The sequence below is a fragment of the Microcaecilia unicolor genome, chromosome 10, assembly GCF_901765095.1.
Source record: "Microcaecilia unicolor chromosome 10, aMicUni1.1, whole genome shotgun sequence".
In the NCBI taxonomy this organism is placed as follows: domain Eukaryota; kingdom Metazoa; phylum Chordata; class Amphibia; order Gymnophiona; family Siphonopidae; genus Microcaecilia; species Microcaecilia unicolor.
Genome location: NC_044040.1, coordinates 68,931,503 through 68,958,133, shown reverse-complemented (window position 1 = coordinate 68,958,133; position 26,631 = coordinate 68,931,503). Strand labels below are relative to the sequence as shown.

Genomic DNA, 26,631 nt, shown 5'->3' with positions numbered 1-26,631 from the left:
TGTAGACACCCACAGGAATATTATGGACATCTATACAGTTAGTGTGCACTAATGCTTAGCACACTCTGAAAATGTTAGTGAGCTTCTAGCGTGGCTTAGTAAACAGGGCCCTAAATGATAAGATGCCTATTATATTCTTATGAGTGTCTTATCATTTAGCGTGCACTAAATCTGTTAGCGTGCCTTAGTAAAAGGACCCTCAACCCAACTTAAATGCCTGTACCCTGCAACACAACGAAACCAAAGCTCGTAATGGACATATAATAACTCTTCCTCTCTACGATTCCCTAATGTGTCTGTACACACGAACCTTATTCTACTACATTACTGTATTTGTTCATACCGGAATTGGCGAACGCCTTTACGGTACTATGTAAGCCACACTGAGCCTGCAAATAGGTGGGAAAATGTGGGAATCAAATGTAACAAATAAAAATAAATAAATAACTAAAACCAGAAATATGAAGTCAAAAATTAAACTGAACCCCATTAAATGATGCCCTGACCTACGTACATGTTAGACCTTATGGACCTACCACCCAGGAATGCTAAAAGATCAGCACGCACATTCCTAAATCTTCACTTCCCCAGCAGTAAAGGTCTAAAATATAGAATAATACATGCATCCAGCTTTTCATACCTGAGTTCGCAATTGTGTTATTCTCTACCATGTGACCTGAAAATAATTCACAACCTAATCAACTTCTGTAAAGCACTGAAGACGCATCTCTTTAACATGACATACCATAATGACTCATAATTAGAACCGTAATTCTCCTTCATTTACTTAACAATTGGATTATTTTCTCCCTATATCGTATCGTCTAATTTTATTATATAATCCATGTTCAATATGTGATACCAATTGTTTGTTTTCCCCTTTTTTTTACCTGATTGTTCATTATATCATCCATGTTCTATGTATATTACCAATTGTATCTGTACTCTGAAATGGCATAAGTCATGATGGAAAATTGTAAGCCACATTGAGCCTGCAAATAGGTGGAAAAATGTGGAATACAAATGCAACAAATAAATAAATAAAAGCCAGACTCTGCTATTTGTATTATTAACTATGGGCCTCTTTTACCAAACCGCACTAGCGATTCCTGCGTGGCAATGCCGACGAAACCCATTGAAAGTGAATGGATTTTGTCAGCATTACCGCACTGTGGACTGCTAGCACAGCTTGATAAAAGAGGCCCTACATGACATTCTGCCGCACTTTAAAGACCGGTTGTTTAACATATATTTGGTCAGGCTTACTTAATGGATAATTCCTCATTTTTGAAAGTGCCATGATTTTGTAATCAGCTGTTGTAAGCTGTTTTTTTAATTATGTTTTATTATGATTGTTTTGATTTATCTGGATTTACATTATATTTTGTATAGATTAATTTTGTGTGCTGATCTTCCCCCTTTCTGTAATCCGCTCTGAACTGGCTGGTCGAGCGGAATAGAAAAGATTTGAATTAAATTGCAGTGCAAGACCAGAGAAACAAACTGTGATGCTTGCCCCCTTGTACTGTGCAAAATATAAAGATGCAGATATAAAATTCAAAAAGTAACATATTCCAACCACTATATTAAAAATTAAATAAACCAAAAATGGAAAATAATGTGGTTATTTTTATTAAACTAAATACACTTTTTGATTAGCTTTCGAAGGTCAAAAATTCCTTCCTTAGGTCAGGACAATAAACCATAACAGCAGTACACTGTCCCAACCCTTAAGAAAGTTTTGACCTCTAAGTGAAAAAATGTACTTAGTCCAATAAAAAGGTACCACTACATTTTCTTTTATTTGTATTTATTAATCTTTAAAGTGGATCAACGCTGCAACATGACTCCATTCTAAATTAAAAGTAATTTTTTAAATACCTTTGTTGTCTGGCCATTTAATTTTTCTATGTTGGTCCCAGACTCTGGACACTGCTTTCTTGGCTTCTTTCAACTCTCTTTCCAGGGTTCTCCTGTTCATTTGTCATTTTTTTTCTCTCCTACTGTCTCCACTACATCCAACTCCAACACTGTTTCTTTCAGCTTTATTCCATTTTTCTTTATTCCATTTTTTTTCTGCCTATCCATTCAAATGTCATTAATTCTTATTACCATTCTTCAAACTCCCTCTTTTTACAGTGTCTACCTATAGCTTTCCATCTCCTTCCCTCACTGTACCCCTCCCATTCTCATTCCTCTTATTCCCCAGTCTTTCACTAACTTTCCTCTTCTCTCCACCGCCATTGAGCATCTCCTCTGTCTCTCCACCACTATGTTCTCTGTGTGAGGTGTGTATCTCCCCCCTCTCTCCCCATCCAGAATACCTCCATCTGTTTCCCTCCTCTACTATGTAGTATTTCTCTCTCTCTCTCTCTCTCTTTCTCTTTCCCACCACTCAACATTACCCCTTTCTTTCCATCTCTCTCTGAATCTGGCATGCAGCATTACCTGTCTCGCTGTCTCTCTCTTCCACCCACCTCCCTCCCTCCCTCCATTCAGCATTGCCTTGTCCTTCTCCCCCATGCAGCACTGCCTTCCCCCAATTCAGCATTGCCTTTATGTGTGTGTGACTCTCTTTCTCCATCTACAAGACAAAAAAAGCAACACTGGGTCTTTAAGACTGGGACAATAAAAGTTCTTTCTCCATCTAACATTATCTTTCTCCCCCACCCCCCCCTCCATACAGTATTGCCCTCTGTCTGCCACCCAGCATGGACCTGTTTCTCTGCCTTTCACATGCAGTACTACCCCTGTCTCTCTCTTCCTCCTGCACCATCCAGTATTGTCCCTGTCTCTCTCTCCCCATCCTATGCAGCATTGCCTCTCTCGCGCGCGTGTGCCCTTCCAGCATTGCTTCCCTCTCTCCTCCCCTCCCATCCATTATTGCCCTATTTCTCTTTACCTCCCCCCATCCCAGCAGTGCCTCAGGCTCTCCTCTGTTCAACCACCCCAGCATTGCCTCAGCCAGCCAGCCACCCATGCATTAGACTCTCCACCCAACCTCACCCCACTCCATTATTGCTTCAGGCTCTCCTTCTTCACCTCACCAACCCTGCTCAACCCAGCATTGCCTCAGACTTTCTTTCCTCCCTCACCACCCCACCCCACCATTGCCTCAGACTCTCCACCCAACCTCACTCCACTCCAGTATTGCCTCAGGTTTTCCTCCCTCATTTCATCTCACCACACCAACCCAGCATAATTACCTCAGGCTCTTTTTTTTTTTCCTCTTTCTCCCTCATTTTAGTATCTTTTGTTCCCTCCTGTTGGCACCTCTGCTGGACCTGCAGCAGAAACTGGCAAAGATGAGCAGAACTGGCTCTCTGCACATGCTGCTGAGGGGGAAATAGCAGCGCATGCATAAAGTCAGTGTCTTTGTTATTACAACTACAGCTCAGCAGAAGTGCCAAGGGAGGAAACAAAAAATGCTGAGAGAAGAGTAAGGGTAAGCAAGAGCAAGATAAACAAACAAGGTAAGGTGGATGGGAAGACAGATGGATGGAGAAGAACTTCTTTGGCAGGCGGGGAAGTGTGACAATGATGTCATTTCCTGGGGTTTAAGAAGTGCCAGAACGCCATTCCATCCTGTTCTGGAAGAAATTAAGCCCTGCTAGTAAGTCTCCTCTAACTTTATTTCTGTATTTTCTATAAATATGTCGGTACACAACCACATACACACACGTGCAGCACCATTTTACATAGATTGTGTGTGGATGAATATTGATGTGGAAGTGAAAATGTACAGAAAATGTGGACATATTTTACAAGAATGGGGTTGCACGAGCAGCTCCCTTTTAAAATTGACAGATCCCTGCCCCTGGGACTCATGTATGCTAAAGTGCTATCCACATAGAGAGAGAGGAGCTAACTTAGTAACTTCAATGTTTAAAAAATAGATGAGGAAAAGCACCAGGGCTTAAACGTGCGTGTGCCATCACTTACACAGGTAGGTTGCAAAATAGCAGCCAAATAACAGCACAAAATTGTATGCAAAATTTCAAGCCACCCTGAAAACTCATCTTTTTACTTTATCCTATGGATATCAGCAGATGGGGTAGTTGGTGTCTATCAGGAGCAGCCATAGGAGCCAACTTTTCAAAATGATTGGGGGTGCTTAATTTTTTTTTTGTTACAGGTGGTGCATTTCTCCTCCCCCCCCCTTTCCCCTCTCCTCACCCCCCTCTCCTCAGAGTTCCAGGCCCCCCTCCCTCTCCTCAGAGTTCCAGCCCCCAATCCCTCCCTCCCTCCTTCCTCAGAGTTCCAGACCCCCCTCCAAGTTCCAGCCCCTCTGACTCGAGTTTGCCCGACCTCTTCTCCCACTCCCACAAGAGTCCTTCGCCTGCCCATCGCCTTCCTGCATGCCGCCCATAACTTAAGTTATCTTACCGGGGTCCCAGCGGCAGCAGTAGTGAAAGGCGAGCACAAGCAGGCTCGGCGAGTCGATGTTAAGTTCAGCCTGCCTTCCCTTCTCGTTGCTCTCAGCTTTGCCTCTGGTCCCACCCTGATTTCCTGTTCCCACACAGGCGGGACCAGAGGTAGAGCTGAGAGCAACGAGAAGGGAAGGCAGGCTGAAGCGCTGACTCGCCGAGCCTGCTCGTGCTCGCCTTTCACTACTGCTGCCGCCAGGACCCCGGTAAGATGACTTTTAAGTTATGGACGGCATGCAGGAAGGCGAGGGGCAGGTGGACTGTTGTGGGAGTGGGAGAAGAGGTCGGGCAGTGGGCTGGCTCCTGGGGAACTTCCGGTTCCGGTGGGGAAATATTGGGGGTGCTCGAGCACCTACTGAGTCGGCGCCAATGGGAGCAGCACCTCCCTCCTCCATTTGTCTGTCTATCCTACCCTGTTCCCCTCTTCTCTTCTTTTTTTTCCCATTATTGCAGTTCATTTCCTTTGCCATTATATTTTGGTTTGTTAACTGCTTTTCTTCTTTTTCTTGAAAGGTGGTACATCAAGAGTTAAATTAGCATAAACATAGGGCTGCCATTTTGCAATGCTACACATGTATCTCCTGTTCCCCTCCTGGCATCAGACCCCCCCCCCCCCCCCCCAACAGGCAACCTCCATCCCCATCAACATGCCTCCTCCCAGAACCAGCTTCTCTGATTGGCATGCCCTTCCCTAAGCCAGCCCGTACTAGCTGTGCCAACCCTTCTCCTCATCCACCCCTGGGGTTTACCCAGAGGGTATCCTGGTGGTCTAGGTTGTACAGATGGGAATGGGCTCCTTCCACTCCCAACCTGTCCAGTACCAGCAAAGGAAATGGAGGCATAGTCTAGTGATTAGTGCAGCGGACTCTGATCCTGGGGAACTGGGTTTGATTCCCACTGCAGCTCCTTGTGATTCTGAGCAAGTCACTTAACCCTCCATTGCCCCAGCTACAAAAAGTATGTGCATATAATATGCAAACCACTTTGATTGTAACCATAGAACGGTGGTATATCAAATCCCATTCCCTTATTCATGAGTTCTAGTGGTCATCCCCTTATATTATCTCTAGAGCTCATGGGTACCATTTCATCTGCTAGTGCCAGACTGGGTGGGAGTGGAGGGGAACTGTTCCTGCCTCCACACTCTAGACCACGGGATACTCTGGGTAAGACTTGGTAGTTGGTCTGGGGTGGGGGGAAGGGATCAGCACATCTAGTATGGTGGATGAGAAGAGGGAGCAGCTCCTGAGGAGGCTCCTGGTGTCAGGAGGACATGTTTGTTGGGGGAGGGCTGGTCCTCGTGGGGGAAAACATATTGATGGGGGTGGGGAATGGGCTTATATACAAATTATGGCAAGGTGCCAGTTTGGGCAGGAGATACATGTAGCCTTAACTCTTCCGCATCTTGCCATAACTTGTTCGTTGGTCAGAGTAGATGTAAATTTCAACATCGGTTCCACCCATATGAAGAGATCACACCATGATTTGGAATAGAGAATGAAGCAGGGACAAAGTTTGTCCCCGTCCCCGCAAACTCTGTCCCTATCCACAGAAGCCTTGCTGTTTAACCACGCTTAAGATTTACCTTTGGGTTTAAAAAGCAAACTCATGTGCATGTAAGGACTGCATACACGAATTAAAACAAATGCTCTTAAAATGTAATAATACTGGACTGGTCTGGCAAGCAATAATGAAACAGTGATGGAATATTCATTCACATAACAAGCAATAATGAGCTCTAATTTTTCTAATCATTCTACAACTCCAAGCACATTTAATTCTTTTCTCACTATACAAAACAGGGAACCACAGAAAAACTGAAATAGAGGTCTCCCTCAAGAAAGCCAGGTAAACACTGGTAAAAGAGAAACAAATGTATTTTCTCCTGCACTCTGCAAAATAGAAAAGACGTACATTTCACAAAGCAGGCACATCTCAGTCCTTAAAAAGTATTAAATAAAAACATTTCTTATCTACCTTTGTTGTCCAAGCACTTTATTTTTCTAATTGGGATGGTCCCAGTCTCTTTTCCACTTTCCACGTGTCCATCTTCTCTAAATTCTTTTCCACGTTGGTGTTTCCATTTCTTCTCTCTCCTCTTGGCTTTGTCCTTTCCTTCTCTACATCTGTCTGGCAGTGGCCTTTCATTTCATGCCCCCCCTTATTTGTGTTTATCCCCTTCTCACCTTAGTCTCTGTTTCACTTCTCATCTACCTACTAGCGTTTACCATTGTTCCCTCTGCCTCTCACTTAATATCCAGTCTCCTAAACCCCCTATCTTTTTTCATCCACTTCCGTAGCCCTCATTCCCATCCTATTAGCCCTCATCTACCCTCCACTGGATCTCATCACCCTATCAGTCCCCAGCTGCATCTGTTTCTTTCATTTCCTTGCTTCCAAGGCCGTATACCCCATGCCTTTCCTTCCTCTACCCCCTTGCAAGGTCGTGTCACTCTCCCTCCCTCCCTCCCTTCCCTCCAAGGTCCAGTATCACTTTCCCTCCCTCTCCCCCTCCACAAAGTCTGGTGTTGCTTTCCCTCCATACCACCCCGCCCCCCCCCCCCCCACAAAGTCTGGTGTCGCTTTCACTCCCCCCTCCCCACAAGGTCTTGTGTCGCTTTCCCTCCCTCCCCCTCCCAAGTTTGGTGTCACTTTCCCAATCTTCCTGCCCCCCCCCACAGGGTCGGTGTCACTCTCCCTCCCTCAGTTCCTACAGGGTCCGGTGTTGCTCACTCTCCCACCCCCTCCCTACCGCTGCCATCGGGTCCTGTATCGCATTCTCCCCCCCCCCCCCCCCTGCAAGCTCTGGTGTCACTCCTGCACCTCTCCGCTGTGCTCCCGCTGCAGCCTTTCCATCTTCCGGACTGCCAGCAGCATTAGCAATGTAAGCACGCTGCCTTCATGTGCCAGGAAGCCTCTCTGCAGCGAGCGGAAACAGGAAGTCACAATAGAAAGTTTCCGGGCTGCGCAAAGGCAGCATGCTTACATTGCTAACGCTACTGGCAGTCCGGAAGATGGTAAGGCTGCAGCGGGAGCACAGCGGAGAGGTGCAGGAGTGACACAGGAGCTTGCAGAGGGGGAGGGAGAGTGCAATTCAGGACCAGATGGTGGCGGCGGGGGGGGGGGGGGGGCAGGGAGAGCAAGTGAATGACACCAGACTTAGAAGGAAGGGAGGGAGGGAGGATCAGAAGAAGGTAGGCGTCTGTTGTACCACGGGTGCAGAGGTTATTACTGCTCCGGGGCAGGGAAATAACCTCTTTTTGCACCCGTGGTAAAACTTTGAACATTTTCCCCATTCCTGCAGTTTTACTGTGGTTACCCGCTCCCATGTCATTCTCTAATTTGGAATCAACAAAAGGCTGCAGTTTATTTGGTTTAATTGAACCCAAGCCTTAACAGTAACCTGGATAAAATGCCAACATAGTGCAACCCCACCCCCGGTCCTCCTTGCATCTGGCCCATCCCCTGCCATAGTCCCAGGGGTTGCTGCCTTCAGTCATTTAAGAAGGGTCTAAAAACTTTATTTTTAGATGCTTTTGATAATTAGCAAACACAAGATTTTATCCCTATAAATTGTGAGATGGAGGGTGAAAACTCTCCGGAGTCTAGATCACACAGTGCTTTTCTGTTGTCTATCCTAAAATTGTATTTCCTTTCATTTCTAACCTCTGACTAAACCTATTTAAAATTTTATTGTAAACCACTGCAAAGGTGTGTCCCTCAGTGGTACATTAAATAGCATATTTTACTATTTGGCTGAATACGAATAATGAGCATTGAGCTTTTAACATAAATAATAAAAGAAGCAATTTGAAATCAGAGATCAAGTGTTTATATGGATTTAGTGCAGTACAGCCCCAGATTATTCGTATTTGAATTTAAATCACTATTTGGATGAATACAAATAATGTATTTTGTGAAGGGGAGGATAAGGGTTTTGAACAGATGGAGTTGTAGGGGGGAGAAGGAAGGAGGCTCAAGGGCCGAGGGAGACAGAGCAGAGCCTTACCTTTAATTCTTCCTCAGGGAAAGAGAGAGAGAAGGGAAAAGGTAGTGCCCCATAGAAAATGGAGGTGGGAGAAGGACTACATTTCCCAGCATCCCCGGGGAAAACCCTGGTATAGGGATTATTGGCCCCAGCATTCCCCGGGAGAAGGGTCTGACAAGGCAAGGGAGGGGCACCTGGAACCTAATCAAGTAAGAGAGGAACAGCCGCCCAGAGTAGGGGAGAATGAGCCCATGGACTGGCAGGCTGCTGGAGAGAAGGAGCAGGAGGCAGGCTCTGAGGAACCCATGGACCTTTCTGCTTGGGCTCATGCCTTGAAAGCTAAACTGAAAAACCAGGTGAACTCCTGGTGTCACAGCTGGGCTGAAAGTGGAAAGCGGAAGGGTCATGCGGGAGGAGGGTCAGTGAAGTAATGGAGTGACCCAGAAAGGGTGGGATCTTTTCCTCTTTCCCAAAAGAGTTCAGGCTGTGTTCTTTGAAGAGACTGTGTGTCTGAACTGGGTGCTAAGGCACTAAGCACTGTGGTTTTTGAACTGTTGGGGAAAACAACCGTCCTTTTGTGTGGGGGAGGGGAAAGTAGGCTATAGTGTTTTCTTTTCTTTTTGTGAGCTGTGGCCTGCAGAACTGTGTGTTTTGAACTGTTTGTGGGGGGTGGACAAGATACAGGGATTCTTTTGGGGGTGTGAAGTTGGACTACAGAGGAACCTATTTGTGGGGACTGTTTATTTGGCTCCAACTGAATTGTGCAGCAGCTGGGAGGTGACGTGTTTTTGTTTCTGAGGCACCTGGGCCCTGAGAGTAAAACAGGAGCAAACAGTTTTGAAGGGCTGCAGGATTCCTTTTGAAAGTTACTGGACTGTGAATCCCTGACAATAAAGGAGCGGGGTGATTTTTACCTTTTTGGAGTTTATTTTCTTTGAGCCCTGCCCGGTGAACTGCAGTGGGCCAGGAGGCTGAGTGGCCAGGGTGGAGGCCAGATCCCGAAGACCCTCGGGCGGAGGGCAGGATCATTTTTACAATTTGGGAACTATTTGGAGCTGAGGCTGAATCTAATACGAATATTTGGTACAACCTTAATATCAAATATGAATAAACTTTGAAGCTTGGAGGTGGTCAGTGCTAACACATTTAATCCCCTTTTGAAATCAGGAATAAACATGTATCTTCCAGGCAGGCCCTAGTCCTGTCCAAAAGCTGCCCAGACCATGCCCCCTTGCCATTTGTTCACACTTGGGATTTTGATGTGCATATACTGGCTTTCTAAAATGGGGACTCACTGTTTATGCAAGATAAGCATTTAAGTGTTAAGCCTTGCCCCCTGTTCAGTCTCCCCTGCCTATAAGAAGCCCTGCAGCTAAACATAAGCTCCACTCCCACCCACAGAGGCTGATCCTTCCCCAACTTTCTCAGGATGTACCCGAGGGTCCCAAAGGTGGTCCATTGGCCCAGGACAGAAGCAGTCCTCTTCTGCTCCTACCCTGAGAGTGCACCATAGTCTCTGGGTTCTAATTCTGGGAGGCATCCTCCCATACAAGGAGAAGTTATTTTATGGAAGATACCCCCTAGTGGTAGTAATGCAAGACTACCTCTAGGGGTCCTTGCTGCCATTTTGGACCCAGTATAATACTGGGTAAGCAGCAGAGAAGGATTGCTTCTGCTCTAGGCCACCATTTGATATCTCTGGGTAGGTCCCAGAGGGAGTCAGGCGAGGGTCAGCCTCTATAGGGAGGGGCAGGGCTTGTGTTCTGGGGTGGGAGTGTTAACGGGTGAGGAGATTAAACAGATGTGAGGTTTGACACTTGAGGTGGGATAAGAATGGGAGAGATGTCCGACTGGGATCACAGTGGTGTTTGACATGGGGGAATTAGAATAAGGGGGCATAGGGTTGGGGTAAATGTTGGGCCTGGGTTTGACACTTGAGGAGGGATCAGAACAAGGAGAATGTTGAGATGGGGAGAGGAAAAATGCCACAGCAGTACTTTATTTATTTATTTATTTATTTATTTATTTAACTGTAACTGGGCCTGCACTATGTTACGTGGGGCAGATAATGCAGGAGCACCTTCCATGCCCCTTCTGAAATGGAGACTACATATATATTTATTAACCCTACCCAAAACACACCCAGATCACATCCCCTTGCCATATGCACATATTAATGATTTAGACATGTATATTCTGGCTTTCTAAAATTATATTTATTTATTTATTGGGATTTATTAACCACCTTTATGAAGAGATTCACCCAAGGCGGTGTACAGCAGGTGTAGTTTAACATAAAACTTACAATTTTGTTAACAGCACAACAATAGTAAAATGACCAAATATAAGCATAAATATAGTCAATGAGGTACACTTGGAAATGGCAAATTGAAACCTAGTAATAGGACTAACAAAACATGCCAGCAATATAATAAATCAGAAATGTAAACATTTAACAGAACATAACATAAGAATATAAGAGTAGCCATGCCCAGTATCCTGTTTTCCAAACAGTGGGCAAGCCTCGAGCCCTGGACGGTACACACGCCTCAAGACCCAGAGCAGAGGTTTTAGGCATCCTTTGCTGCTTGCTCTTGGTGGTGCTCTGGGGCGCAGGCCATGATGGATCTCCTAGGATGTGCACACACCAGGGGCGTAGCTATATGGGGCCACGGGGGCCTGGGCCCCTGTAGATTTGGGCCTGGGCCCCCCTGCCGATGACCCTCTCAACCCCCCCTCCCCCGCTGCCATCTGCTACCTTTCCTGACAGGGTCCCCAACCCCTGCCAGCCGAGGTGCTCTTCTTCCAGTGCAAGGCTTTGTTCTGTTTCTGTGAGTCTGTACGTGCAGGACGTCAGACTCAGAGAAACAGAACGAAGCCTTGCGCCAGAAGACGAGCACCTCGGCTGGCGGGGGTTGGGTCCTCCGGCAGCAAAGGTAGGCGATGGCGGGGGAGGGTTGGCGGTGGGAGGGGGGTCAAAGTTGGTGGTGGCAGCGGGTCAAAATGGCAGAGGGGGGGGGGTCGGCAGCGCCAGGGGGTGGGCTAAAATGTGCCCCCTCACCTCGGGCTCTGGACCGCCTCCCGCTGAAGTCTGGCTATGCCCCTGGCACACACGCTGGGAACACACCTTGCTGGACTGCCGGTGAGGAGAGGCTTTGGGGCTCCCGGAGCTGACGTCAGCCCGGTGCCCTATGTAAGGCAGAGGTACAGTCCTTTCTGATGCCTTGGCAACAGGTCACCTGAGTTTGTCTGACCTTGACTCAAGCCTGTCTTCAGTCTACCTTGCTTTGCCTTGGATTCTGCCTGTCTTGCTTCCAGTCCTTTCCTTGCCTCTGGACCTCACCTGTCTCCTTCTCCAAGCCCTGCCTACTTGGACTCTTGACTGTACCTTGCTCATCTGACTCTTTGCCTAGTCCTGTACCTTGCCCAAGTGACTCGCCTGCAGCTAGCCGACACCCGGCGATGGCCCAAGGGCTCATCTTCCTTGTGATCATGACAACCACTCCGCTGTGGCAACCCCCCCCCCCCCAACTGCACCCCCAATCCATCTCACAGAGTAATCTGTCCTAGAAAGTACAAAGTAAACATACATTCTGCAACCTGATCCTTCCCCAGGGAGGGCAGGTGGGTCACAAAACCCTTTCCAATGGCCTGGACTTTCTGTGAAAAAATGCTACCCAGCAAAAAGCCCTACACTTTTTTTTCTGAAGCTCTTGTCCCTGATTGGTGTATCAATAAATCCTCTTGAGCCAATCAACTTATCTGCCTCATTCCTGCTTACAAAGGCTCTGAGCCCACCCCTCACTCCACCTCTCCTGTTCCAGTGACAGATATATGGCATCTTATGGGTCAAAAACCATAGGTGCCTTCTATATAAAGTTTAAATGTTGATATATGTATTGGAACAAGGGGGGACATAGGGACGTAGTTTGATATATGTTTGATATTGCAAACAGGACTTCTAAAAAAACACCTATATGTTTGCCATGTGTTATGGTAATAGAAAAAAGTGTTAGTTTTCATTGCATGATTCAGTGCTTATAGAATTCGTTGCTGGAGAATGTGGTATAAGCAGTTAGCTTAGCAGGGTTTTAAAAAGGTTTGGAAAAGAAAAGTCTATAAGCCATTATTAAGGTGGACTTGGGAAAGTCCACTGCTTATTTCTAGGATAAACAGCAAAAAACCTGTTTTACTGTTCTGGGATCTTGACAGGTACTTGTGTCCTGGATTGGCCACTGTTCGAAACAGGATACTGGGTTTGATGGTCCTTCGGTCTGTTTCAGTATGGCAACACTTATATTCTTATGTATTCTTCAAAGGGGTTGAAGCTTCCTCTTTGCTACAAGTTTGAATTTGTTTAGGAACAGTGTTGACGCTTTTACACACTGATTCATTATTTTATCCTTACTGTTTCTGCTGTGGCCACTCCCATCGTTTTTCTTTTCTTCTGTTTCCTCCAAGCAGTGTTCCTTTTTTCCCTGGCTTCTCTCCACGTTACTCCACCTGCATTGGCTTTTCTTTACATGGACTTTACCTTAATTTATAAACTTATTTTCCACATTTACAATTCAGTAAAACATTCAAAGCAGGGGACTGCAACGCTTAATACATTACAATTTTCATACGTGTCAAAACAAAGAGGTATGTCTACTAAACTACGATAGTAAATTGGTATAGTGCTTGCTAATGCGGGACTTTGCTGCATGTTAATCCCATTCCTAGCATGCCCAAGAAATAGGGCATTTTCAAGTATTTATTTTTCCTGGTTTGCGCTATGTAACTTGATAAAATTAACACAGGAGCACTTACCACCTCCTAAATATGGCTCACGCATTATTTATTTACAGTAATTTGATATATCACCTGAACTCGTAGACCTAGACAGTTTTCAGTTCTAAAAAAAAATAACATATAATAGATATGAGAAAGGAACTACAATGTTCAGATAGGAAAGTAAATAGCACATACAGTAAGAAGGACCAATACACAGGGCTTTTTTTGAGGGGGTACTGAGTACTGGCACCTTTTCCATTGTCTGTTAAAATTGATCCATGGACCCCAAGTTTTAATGATAGCGCTCAGGCTCTACACACCAACTCTGTCTTGTCATAGATTCTGTGACTGGTTGCAGGGGGCCTGGCTATTATGGGGTAGGTCTCTCAGTGATCACCCCAATCCTGAAGGGTGGCCTAGCATTTGAGTACCGGCACCTTTTTTGCTAGAAAGAACACACTGCCAATACATGTCATTACAGGGATGGTGCAAACAAAGAGGAAGAGTGGAGAACTGAGAGGGGCAGACAGCTGTGATCACAATCGGCTAACTTGGAGGCTCAAACGCCTGGCGGAACAGCCAGGCCTTTAAACAGGCTTAAACGTTTTAAAAGACAATTCAGCACGGACTTCGTGAGGAAGGGAATTCCAAATAGGGGCTGCAAAAAAGATGGCACAATGTCTGGTTGATTCTAAGCTAGCTTGTTTGGGGTTTGGCAAAACTAAATGGTAATCATTGAGTGACCACAAAAGACGAATGGGTGAATATGGAATAGTAAGGTTAGCCAGATGATCTGGGAATCTCTGCCAGAAAGCTTTAAAAGTAAAAGTAAGACGTTGATGAATGATTCATTGCTCTAAAGGAAGCCAATGATATTTCTGAAGTAGGGGTGAAACATGATCTGTTCTTTTAGCATGGCAAAGAAGTTTAATTGCAGTATTTTGTCATGTTTGGAGACGCAGGAGCTCCTAAGTATATTATCTTACAGTAGTCAATTTTTGACATCAGAAGGGAAAGAATAAGTGAATGATATGTATCTTAAGTAAAGTAGCTTCTAACCAGTCAGAGTTGTCGGTGTAAAGAAACCTGACTTGCATAATTGAGAGATCTGAGTAGACAACGTGAGTCGGGAATCTAAAGTAACACACAAATACCGAAAGGAGTCTACTGGGGTGACAGTGATGCCAAAGAGATTTAAAGGGGAGTTGGAACCACCATGCGATTGTCTTTTCTTTATTTAGAGCCAGCCTACGGTCTAGGAGCCATTTATTAACTGCTTCTACGCAATCGTGAAGTGGTTATAATGAGGGCGAATATGGGTTAGTTGGGAAACATAGGAGAATATCGTCTACGTAAAAGTGAAAATAAAACTCCAAAAGGACTGTATAAGAGTGGACTTATGAACAGATTAAACAAAAGAGAAGAGCGAGGACTCCACAGGTCAGAGGTTGAGGAGTAGCGGAAAGAGTAGGGGTGACTTACCTGATATGAACATCCGGTCAAAAATGAAAAAAACCAAGAGAAGGCAGAGCCTGATAGCTCAAGTGCAGCGAGATGAGAAAGCAACAGAGAATGATTCACTTCTTCAAATGCAGATGGTAGGTCAAGAGAAATTGCTAGAACAACGTTAAGAACAGTCTCGGTACTGTAATGCGCTCTAAAACCCAATTGCCTCGGGTTTAGAACGAGGGACTTTTCAATGAAAGAAGAGAATTGGACATAGACAATTTTTTCTAATACTTTAAAAAGGAAACACAGATTGGACATAGGATGATAGTGAGCTGGGGACTGGGGATCAAGGGTAGGTTTCTTTAGAATAGGACGAACAACTGCTGTTTTCCAGGGAAGTGGAACTTGGCTACAAGAAAGGCTATTATTTATCAACAAAAGTATCTTGGGCATCAATTGTAAATCAGGGAGTTTGACCCAAGCTGAAGGGAAAGGGTCAAGGGAGCAGGTGGTATAATGCATAGTGGATAGCGTCTTAGTGAGTGAGTCCGGTGTTTGTAGTTGAAATGACGACCATGAAGAGGATCCAGATAAAGATGATGATGATGGAATAATGGTATTTAGTGAAGCCTGGGAATTTTCTTGAGAATAACTAGATAAAGCAGTTAAGTTAGTGGAAGGTAAAGAGCCGATAAGATCCGAAATTTTAGCAGGGAAGTATTGGATGTACTAACCAGTTAACGCACACAAATATTGACATGCTAGTTGAATAGCATTCTCACATCCATTCTCCACCTCAACACACCCCCTCCAAAAACTATAGACAAAAAAATATATAAACATGCTTAGTGAATGCAAAAAGATTGCTTACCAAACAAACACTTCAATACACTTTGCGGTAAGGAATTTCATGCATGCTAAGTGTGTGTTAGGGTTTAACACCCTTTAGTAGACATAACCTTAAAACAATGTTACGGCATTACAACCCCCCACCCACAAAAGAAATTCACTCCCCATTCACTTCAACAACTATTCTCTGAATAAAAGTTTTTCATCCACCACACAATCTATGTAATGATCTATTGCTTTTAACTTCACTCCCACATCTCTGGAAGAGCACTTCAAAATGTCCTTTTTTTAAAAAAATTGTAATTAACCTTTAAGCTTTCAGCTTTGGAGTGGAAAAATTAAGGGGCCATTTTTCTAGGCTGTGGTATAAAATGAGCTTAGCGTGTCCTAACATGGGACCTTCCTGTGCGCTAAGCCCATTTTTACCGCAGCTATAAAATAGGCCTTTTTCTTTTTGTCTGTCCCACACAAATTTTTCCATTAGTGTGCAGAAAGGCAAAAATATTAACGCTCTTCCTTAACTCTGTGTTAACTGGTTAGTGACACTAATGTGAATGTGCTAGCTGGGTAGTGCTTCCATAATCCATACCCATTCCCCACAAACAGGGAAATGACCATGGTAAGCCTTTTTCAGTGCACACAGCCTGCATTAGGCTTTAGCACATCTTAGTGGAAGTGCCCCTAAGTGCCTAACTCAAATGCAGACTCTGCACTGGTTCCTACTTATGTGCCCTAGCCTGAAGATATTTAGGGGCCAAATTATGATATACGCAGTAGGTCACACACAAAAATGTAAACTTTTTCTTCCAATTTAGTAGCAGCATTTGATAGTAACATAGTAAATGACGGAAGATAAAGACCTGTACGGTCCATCCAGTCTGCCCAACAAGATAAACTCATTTACATGGAATGTGATACTTTATATGTATACCTGAGTTTGATTTGTCCTTGCCTTTCTCAGGGCACAGACTGTAGAAGTCTGCCCAGTTCTGTTCCTGTACTAAAAGTTCTGAAGCTAACGTCGAAGCCCCTTAAAATTTACACTCCAGCCCATCCCTATCCAGTCACGATCAGGGTGTAGACCTTAGAAGTCTGCCCAGCTCCCGTTTTGTTTCCCAGTTACCGGCGTCACCACCCAATCTTCGCTAAGATTCCGTGGAACCATTCCTTCTAAACAGGATTCCTTTGTGTTTATTCCACGCATGTTTGAATTCCATTATCGTTTTCATCTCCACCACCTCCCATGGGAGGGCATTCCACATATCCGTGAAAAAATACTTTCTGACAGTCCTAAGTCTGCCCCCCTTCAACCTCAATTCACAGGGCTGGTCTTAGGGCGAGGCGACCGCATAGGGCCCCGCGTGGCATGCCTCAAGTCCGCCCCAACTGCCCGAGTTCCAGTCCCCCTCCCTCAGTTACCTTGTCGGGGTTACGGCAGCAGACGGCAGCAGTGAAAAGCGTGTGAGCTGCTTGGTGCTTCAGGAGCCTTCCCTTCCCTCTCTCAGCTCTGGTCCCGCCCTTGCGGAAACAGGAAATGAGGGCAGGAGTCGGGACCAGAGCTGAGAGAAAGGAAGGCTCCTGAAGTGCCGAGCTTGCACGCAGGGCCGTGCCGATGCGGTAAGCGAGGTAAGCGCCGCAGGGGGGCGCCCACCTTTGGAGGGCGCCGCCGCGGTGCTTACCCTCGCCCCGCCGAGGACTTTAAATCTTTTGGCACCAGAGAGGGGGGTGCCGCCGCTCCCGCTGCTCTTCATGATCCTGGCACCCCCCCCCCTCCCGCACCAGCCCTTTAAATTTATTTGCTGAGCGAGCGCAGCACCTCGTGTGCAAGTAAAAGAAGCGGATCCGATCATCTCATTGGGCCTTCCCTCACTGTCCCGCCCTCCTCTGACGCAACTTCCTATTTCCTCTAGGGCGGGACAGTGAAGGAAGGCCCAATGAGATGATCGGATCCGCTTCTTTTACTTGCACACGAGGTGCTGCGCTCGCTATCGCGTCGGCATTGGCAATTTATTTTTAAAGACGGGTGGCAGGGAGAAGACGAGGCAGGGTGAGGGTGGGGGACAGATGGGGTGACCGTGAAGGGGGGGGGACTCGGATAGCAGAAGGGACTGGGTGGGAGACAGATGGGGTGAGGGGGACTCGGATGGGCAGAAGGAACTGGGTGGGAGACAGATGGGGTGAGGGTGGGGGGCACTTGGATAGCAGAAGGGACTGGGTGGGAGACAGATGGGGTGAGGGGGACTCGGATGGGCAGAAAGGACTGGGTGGGAGACAGATGGGAGAAGGGGCATGGAGCTGGAACTGGGGTCTGAAAAGTGAGCAGGAGGGAGAATGGGGTCAAGCCTGGGGCAGGGGTGGATGGGAGAATCAATGGATCTGGAACTAGGGGCAGCCGCAGGTGGGAACTGGGAGCCGAAAAGAGGGGGCAGTGAGAGAGGGGGGATAGATCCTGGATGGAATGGGGAGTGAGAGGGAGGGCAGACCCTGAATGGATGGGAGGGCAAAGAGGCATGGATGGGAGGGCAGGGCCCAGGGAGAGGACAAATTGCTGGAAGGGGAGGGGAGAGAGGATTGCTGGCTATGGATGGAGGAGGGAAGGGCAGAGAGGGACAAGGATGGACATGGGGGCCCAGGGAGAGGACAAATTGCTGGAAGGGGAGGGGAGAGAGGATTGCTGGCTATGGATGGAGGAGGGAAGGGCAGAGAGGGACAAGGATGGATATGGGGGCCCAGGGAGAGGACAAATTGCTGGAAATGGAGGGGAGGGGAGAGAGGAGGATTGCTGGCTATGGATGGAGGAGGGAAGGGCAGAGAGGGACAAGAATGGACATGGATGGGAGGGCAGGACCCAGGGAGAGAGGAGAAATTGCTGGAAATGGATATAGAGCAAGAAATGAAGAAGAAAGGAGAAAAGTAAAGAAATAAATGGAAAGGAAGCCCTGGAAACGGAGTTAAGAGGACAGATAGCAGCAGAATCAGATACTGGGCCAGCATGATCAGAAAAAGAAAGTCACCAGACAACAAAGGTAGAAAAAAATCATTTTATTTTCATTTTAGTGTTTGGAATATGTCCACTTTGAGAATTTACATCTGCTATCTTATTTTGCAATGTATAGCAATTTGTTTCTAAGAATATTGCTGACAATTCCTTTCAGTATGGCAAGTGGTGAGCGATCATTTTCATGGGGGGGGGGGGGGATCATTTTCACGGGGGGGGGGGGGGGCGCCAACTGATAGTCTGCAGGGGGGCGCCAGAGACCCTAGGCACGGCCCTGCTTGCACGCTTTTCACTGTTGCTGCCTGCTGCTGTAACCCGCTGAGGTAAGATGATTTTTAAAACTCGGAGGGAGGGCAGGAGGCCCCTGGAGCTCAGAGAGAGTGAGGGAGGCCCTGGAGCTCAGAGAGAGTGAGGGAGGGGGGCGGTCCTGGAGCTCGGAGGGAGGGGACCCTGGAACTCGGAGGGGTGGGGCGGGGCTAGGATGGGGCCCCATCAAATTGGTCTGCACAGGGCCCCGCACTTGCTAAGACCGGCCCTGTCAATTCATGTCCTCTAGTTCTACCGCCTTCCCGTCTCCGGAAAAAGATCATTTGTGGATTAATGCCTTTCAAATATTTGAATGTCTGTATCATGTCACCTCTGTTTCTCCTTTCCTCCAAGGTATACATGTTCAGGTCAGCAAGTCTCTCCTACGGTTTCCAACGCAAACCCCATACCATTTTTGTAGCTTTTCTTTGCACCGCTTCTAATACTTGTTTCTTTCAGTATACTGACTTAGAGGCATATTTTCAAAGCACTTTGGGAGGCTAAGTTCCATAGGTTTCTATGGAACTTTGGGAGGCTAAGTGCTTTGAAAATGAGCCTCTTTATCTCTTAAATATTCTCACAGCTAACGTCCTGATTCTTCATACCTACCATTCCAAATTATCCCAGACGTCAGCTAATCGTTTATGATATTGTTGGCATGTCTTATCATGCAATCTCTTTGCTGCGTTCCAGTAAAGGACATAAGGAATGCTAAACTGGATCAGATCAGCTGTCCGTCAAGACCAACTAGGTCAGATCATCATTGGTCCATCAAGTCCAGCATCCTATCCCTGAGCTACCTAGCAGATCTTAACAGGAAAGTCCATTCTGTTTATTCCTAGAAGCGGGAGGTGATTCTGCAAAGAATGGTCACGAAGTGTATTTAGTCCAGCAAAATAGTATCGCTATATATTTACTTACATTTATATTCTTTTATTAATCTCCCAGCCAGCTTTTCGAAAAAGGATGCTAGGGATCACCATTGCAACCAAGTTACTGGGGAACACTATCTTTTAAAAGTTGGCTGCTATTTTTTCCAGCTTCCTGTAAGCCAAAGAAAGCTTTAGATACGACTTGTGCAATTTCTCCATGGCACCTTTCAGAAAATGACTTAAGGCTGGGACTCAATCGTCACCGAGGCCAGATCGGTGCCAAGGCTAAGGGGAATGACGCCGGTCTGAGGAAGCAGAGGTCCGCCCCGGGCTGTGCCGGTGCCTGGGGGCGGCAACGAGGTGCAGCTGCTCCTCCTCCTTCTCCTCTCCTACTTCCGGGTTCTTGGCCGGCACGAGCGGCAATCAGGGGAACGGCAGCGGAGTCATGTCCCACCAAACCGGCATCCGAGGTACAGAAACGGGGAGGGCTGGAGGGGGGAAGTTTGAATTCCCCGGTATACATAGACCGAGAAGTTACAAAACCGAGTCTATACCGGGCGGTGCAGCATGAGAGGAGCACCTCCCCCCTCCGATCTGGGTTCCCCCTCCCCCCCGCAGCGATCCGGGACCCCCGTATGGGTGGCGATCGCCCCTCGGATCACCTGAGGATGCGTGATAGCTCTCTTGGTCGCCTTTGTAGCCCAAAAGCACACAGACATAGTGAAAGTGGCCCAAGTTTTGTTCCTGGTGTGAGTGTGGGATTGATCGGCCAAGTTTTGAACAAAGGCCAGTGGGCACAGGTCCTGGTCCTGTTAATTAGGAGCCGGAACTTGGTACAGATTAGCTCGGTTTGGGATTAAACTTTGCTTTGAGTAACACATTTAAGATGTTTTCACGGACTTCCTTTAAAGGGTTTAATTGCTGATGTGAAAAGAATTGGTGCAAGTATCAGTGGATTTCTGTGGCGGATTAGAAACCAGTTTTATGTTCCAGAGTTTGCTATTAGCTCGGTGGCAATTATACCTAATACCAGCAATTCTCATTTAGCCTTCCTGTGTTGCTTGTGGAAACCTGTTTGTCTAAGGGAATTTAGGAGTATTTTTTCCTTCGGTTTAGATCGGGTAATACGAAATAGATTCTGTGTAGATGGAATAGACTTTAAGAACTAAATCAATTCCATCTGTTCCTGCACGCATTATCATCCTTAAGGCAGCAATGCTACATATTTTCCGTTAAATTCGCTTCTCTCTCCAGTGTTTATGGAGGAAAAGCTTAGTGAAAGGGGGGCCCCTAAGACATTCAGTCGTCTTTTACCCATCTCAGTAGATCATGCATCCAATTCTTCAGCTTGGTGGTTTCTTCGAATTAGGATAAAAGCACTCTTACGAATAGCCCTTAAGGGTGTAAGTTTTATATGGCTGCTACATTTCGTACATTTTTCCCATTCATAGCACTTCCTTTACAGAATTGTGGCATGTGGCTCTGATGGAATAAGAAAGATGAGGCCAGGTGTCTGAGATATCACAAATGCACTGGAAATGGGACTGACCAGCAAAAGAAATATGCTATATTGTGACAGTTTTGTATAATTTTTTTCCCCAGATTTGTTTATTGGAATAATGAAATATGTTTTAAACTAGCAATTTATAGTTACATAATTATTTTGTGTACACTGCTAATTAAATTAAATGGTCTGTTTTTCATCCTAATTTTTATCAAATTCCTGAGACACAAGTTTTCAAAGTGCGTGAAAGCTCAGATAAACTGGGGGAGTTGCTGTGCTTATCAGACTCCCACTCAGATATTAAATGAATGTATGAAGAAAGTGAACACAACCCAAAATCTTAGGGGTGGAAAGGAAGAGGTTGTGGCTAGTTTAACAGATGTGCCCCCCCCCCCCCCCGAAAAAAAAATATTACAACACAAAGGGATCCTTTTACTAAGGCATGCTAACAGATTGCATGCACTAATATCCAGTGTACCTGAATGTAACTTACCTTGAGCTACTACTGAAAAAGGTGTGAGCAAATATAAAATGATTAGCATATGCTAAATGATTTTTTAAAAATGCCTATAGGACTATAATGGGTGTCTTATCATTTAGCATGTGCTAAATCTGTTAGCGCACCTTAGTAAAGGAATTATTTCTGAACCAAAAAATAATAATAATATTGACAGACATGGTCCAGAGAAAACGGAGATGAGAATCAAGATGTTAACCTATTAGCAAATTGAACATGCTTAGAAAACATGATGTAAATTTATATTAACAATCCTTTTATCCTATATCTAAGACCTCTGGGGTGCAGAGGGTTAAATTTTGTGGTTTTACTATATAATGGAAGGTGCATGTGGAAAGATCAGAATCAAGGAACAGGTAAGTTTTTTTGCATTGCACAATGTAATAAGCAACCCTGTTTGTACAAGCCATTTTCCGTTCCCTAAAGGAGATTTCCCCTATAGCTCCTCACCCATATTTTCTTTACACTCCTTCCCTCATGCACTTGCTTGACAGAGGGCTGCCTGGGAAGAAAATCTCTTAAGACTGAGGGATTGATGCAGTGGGCACCCTATGTAAAAAGCATGCAGAAAGCCCATCACACATGTGCTCAGCACATTTAAATCCATGGTAGTGAGGCTATTATTCAGAGCAGATGCACGGAAGTGCACAGCAGACGAACAGGCTGAGCATATGCTGGGAGGTGTAAAAAGTTAGCCCAGAAGTGCGTGAAGATTTCATGCCAGGTTCTTTCCTTTATTATGAGCACAATGACCCACAAATCTTTAGAGCATGTAGGGGGGGGGGGGTGTGGAGTGGACTCTGGGATGACATTTAGACTTGTACAGTCACAGATTCTCAGCAAATTGGACTATTGTAATATTGTCTGTTACCAAAATTTTTGTTGCGAAAAATTCAAACTATCCAGAATGTGGCTGTGTGCTAGATCTACCCTCTCAAGAAATCAGAATCACAGCTTATTTTGTTAAGCATCATTGGCTTAGTGTTGAGGCTAGGACAATCCTTAAATTAGGCTGTTTGTTGTGGAAGATCATGAATGGCAAGTAAATTATTTCCCTTGGCTTCTGTTCTGTTACCAGTAAAGAAAAGAGCTGTGTCTTGTTCTATTAAAGCCTACTTTGTTTACACCCAATGCTGTCTATTGAAATGTTTTATTGTATATTTTATTGGCATTGTAATGTAGCATACTATGCCATACTTTGTATTGTAATGTGAATATTTTTACTGCTGTAATTGTCTATTGCTTATATTTGACTTATTCTTGCTGTACGCTGTCTTGAGTGAATTTCTTCAAAAAGGCAGTAAATAAATCTTAATAATAAATAAATATGGAATGGTGCCACTATATATGATTCCTCGTGCGCTATTCGTTAGTGGGACAATCTTATAATATTCGTAACTGTTTTTCATTTGGTTTCCTGAGTCCCAGGGGTATCGCCTCGAGGAAATTTCTTACATGTTTATTTGTGTTTCAGGCTGCTAAGTTTTGGAAGTTTTTATCATCTAACTTAAGATTTCTATCTAGTTATGGTATGTTTCAGAAGGGTTTAAAGACTTTACTGTTTCATAAGTATGAGATTAAGAAATAATTATTTGCAGTTATTTGATTTTTTTTTTAAATGAAACTGATTATGATTTTTAGAATTGAATTTATGATTGTTCTTGTTAAATTGGTATGTCCTAGATGCATTCTGTTCTAGAGTCTTGGTGTAATCCTCTCATATTAGCAGGCTATAACTGTAACTGTATGGATCTGTGCAGAAAAAATTACACATTTGCGCACAGGGCCGGTCTTAGCAATTGCAGGGCCCTGTGCAGACTAATTCAGTGGGTGCCCACACCCACCCGCGTCTGCCACCATAAACCATAATTTATCAGTTTAAAAGGAGGTTTAGAGCTCTCGGAACCCCACCTTACCTCATACCTTGATATGCATCCACCACGTTTCAATAGAGAGCAGCAGAAAGCGGCAGCAATTTTCATATCCTGTCAGCTGCCAAGTCCAGAGCCTCTTCGCTGACGCATCCCGCCCTTGCAAAAACAAGAAGTGACATCAAAAGGGGCGGGGTGCAACAGCGAGGAGGCTCTGGACTCGGCAGCTGACGGGATATGAAAATTGCTACCGCTTTCTGCCGCTCTCTGTTGAAACATGGTGGATGCATATCAAGGTATGGAGCAGGGAGGTGTTCCAAGACAGGAGGACAAACATGCCAGATGTGCAGGGGCCCCTAGGAGCACGAGGTCCTGCCCTCTCTAAGACCGGCCCTGCTTGCGAATGTGCTGGAATGCTATTTTATGCATACCAGGGGCGTATCTGCGTGGGGCCACAGGGGCCTGGGCCCCCGCAGATTTCGCCCTGGACCCCCCTACCGCCGTTAACCCTCCCCCGCCTACCACCAACCCTTTCCCCGCCTACCGCCGTCACCTACCCCCGAGGTCCGCTCCTGTCGTTTTTTTTAAATATTACTTCAGCTGGCGGGGGACCCCAACCCCCGCCAGCCCAGCCGAGTTCTTCTTTAACTTTTTCATCCTCGTGCTGTTAAAGCTGCAATGCATCCTTCCAGTTGGACGGAGTTTGCTGTCGCAGCACATTGTACGTGCAGGACGTCAACGTCCTGCGACGTCAAACTCCGTCCAACTGGAAGGATGCATTGCAGCTTTAACAGCACGAGGATGAAGAAGTTAAAGAAGACCTCGGCTGGGCTGGCGGGGGTTAGGATCCCCCGCCAGCTGAAGTAATATTTTAAAAAACCGGCAGGAGCGGACCTTGGGGGGAAGGTGACGGTGGTAGGCGGGGAAAGGGTTGGCGGTAGGCGGGGGAGGGTTAACGGCGGTAGGGGGGAGGGTTGACGGCGGTGGGGGGGACGGCGGTAGGGGGGGTTATAATGTGCCCCCTCACTCTAGCCCCTGCCCCCCCTACCGCCGAACCTCAGATACGCCCCTGATGCATACATGTTGGTATTGCAATATTTTATTCAAAGAATAGCACTCCAGCATATGTGCACAAGCTGGCAAGAGTTGCATAGGCACACACATCTGCTCAAGTTGTGGAGGGGCATTTTCGATATGATATCTAAATCTGATTTTGAACATTATGTTGAAAATGTCCAAAAATCAAGTGGTAAACATAGATGGTTTTTTCGCGTTCGAAAATCGCTGTCTTTTTATTAGAAAATAGCCATTTCCTAGATGTTTTGTGCTCAGTGCATCTTTCTTTTGAGACCATTTTTGGAAAAAAAATAAGTCCAAGGGAAAAACACACAAAGACAAGCCATTAAGATGTATTGGGGGGGAGGGGAAGCGTTCTTAGTAGACTGGCCACATTGACATCCCAGCAGATCAATGGGGAACCCTAGGGGGCACTGCAGTGGTCTTCACATAAAAGGTCTCAGGTAAACATCTCACCATTACCCCCTTATGGTGAGCCCTCCAAAACCCACCATACACCTACTGTACCCAACTGTACACCACTACAATAGCCTTTATGGCTGCAGGTGTCACCTATATTTGATTTGGATTTTGCTTACACCTTTTTCGGTAGTAGCTTTCAGGTACACTGGATATTTCCCTGTCCCTGGAGGGCTCACATGTGGGTTCCGTAGGTCTTTGGTGGGTTTAGGGAGCTGACACTTTTTACCACAAGTGTATCAGAGTGGGATATGGGCCTGGGTCCCTTTCTCTACAGTGCACTGCACTGACCACTAGGCTACTCCAGGGACCTGCTTGCTGCTCTAATAGGACTGCCCGTAACATCAGAAGCTGTCATAGCTGGTATGTACTGTTTCTTTCACATCTTTGAGGGGTGGGAAGGGGGTCAGTGACACTAGGGAAGTAAGAGGGAGTCACACTTTAATTCCTCCAGTGATCATCTGCTCATTTAAGACACCTTTTTGTGACTTAGTCATGATCAAAACAAGTCTATACCAAAATGTTGAACTTTTTTAGCCCTGGACGTTTTTGCTTTGTTCCATTATGACAGAAAAAAAAGTTTTGGGAATGCCCAGATCCCACCCCAACATGCTCCCTTGTGATTTGGATGCACTGCAGACGAACTGCATAGAAAAATGTCTTAAAACTTGGTTTAAAAAATAGCGATTTGGAAGTTTTGGAGAAAAAAGTCCATCTGCCGCTTTGTGCAGCTTTTTGGACATTTCTGTTTTGAAAATGAGCCCCATAGCTGTCACTAGCGCAGAAGTGTGTGTGTGTACATGCACCTACTGCACTCTCCCATGTTTTTGCGCAGGGCCGATATGTATTATTATTTGGTTACCATATACAAACTACCTGCCATACATACGGAATTTACCATAGACCTCGGCGGTGTCACTTACTGAACTATGGCTGTTCTATCCGTAACCTTACTGATAGAAAAGTCATAGGGGCCCTTTTACTAAGCTGCAGAGGCACCTATGTGCGTCCAATGTACGCCAATTCGGAACTACCACCCGGCTACCACGTGGCCCGGGCAGTAATTTCATTTTCTCTGAGCGTCCACTACGCACGTCGGAAAATATATTTTATTTTCCGGCATGCAGCACTAACCAGGCAGCAATTTGGCATTGTACACACACTGATGATTACCGTCTAGTTAACCTTACTGCTAGGTGGTGGTAAGGGATCAGGCCCAAAATGGACGCACGCCAATTTTCATTTTGCCGCACGTTCGTTTTCAGCCAAACCAAAAAGACCTTTTTTGCAGGTGCGCTGAAAAATGGACCTGCGCGCATCCAATAAGACGTCTACACCAGCGCAGGCCACTTTTCGGCGCACCTTAGTAAAAGGACCCCTTAGTTCAGTAAGGGACACCGTTGAAGTCTATGGTAAATTCCATATGTATGTATGGGAGGTAGTTTGTGTAATGGATCTATAAGAACCTCCTAAAATATTGTTGCTATTGGTGTTTGGTATTATTTGGTTACTGCATTGGGGAGCAAATCTCTGGTATTACT

The 26,631-nt window shown here is 45.8% G+C and overlaps 1 protein-coding gene across 2 annotated transcripts in view; it reads left to right on the top strand.

Annotated features, from left to right (window-relative positions):
- TWF1 (twinfilin actin binding protein 1) overlaps positions 1-26,631 on the top strand; it is a 102,379-nt gene that overhangs the window by 9,299 nt on the left and 66,449 nt on the right. The window contains exon 1 of one of the 2 annotated variants that reach the window (XM_030216205.1): positions 20,057-20,132. The exons of the other annotated variant lie outside the window; for it this stretch is intronic. Coding sequence (XP_030072065.1) covers positions 20,108-20,132 — 25 coding nt within the window. The 5' untranslated portion in view covers positions 20,057-20,107. Of the gene's footprint in view, positions 1-20,056; positions 20,133-26,631 lie in introns of those variants that run through there. 2 annotated transcript variants of the gene reach the window in all.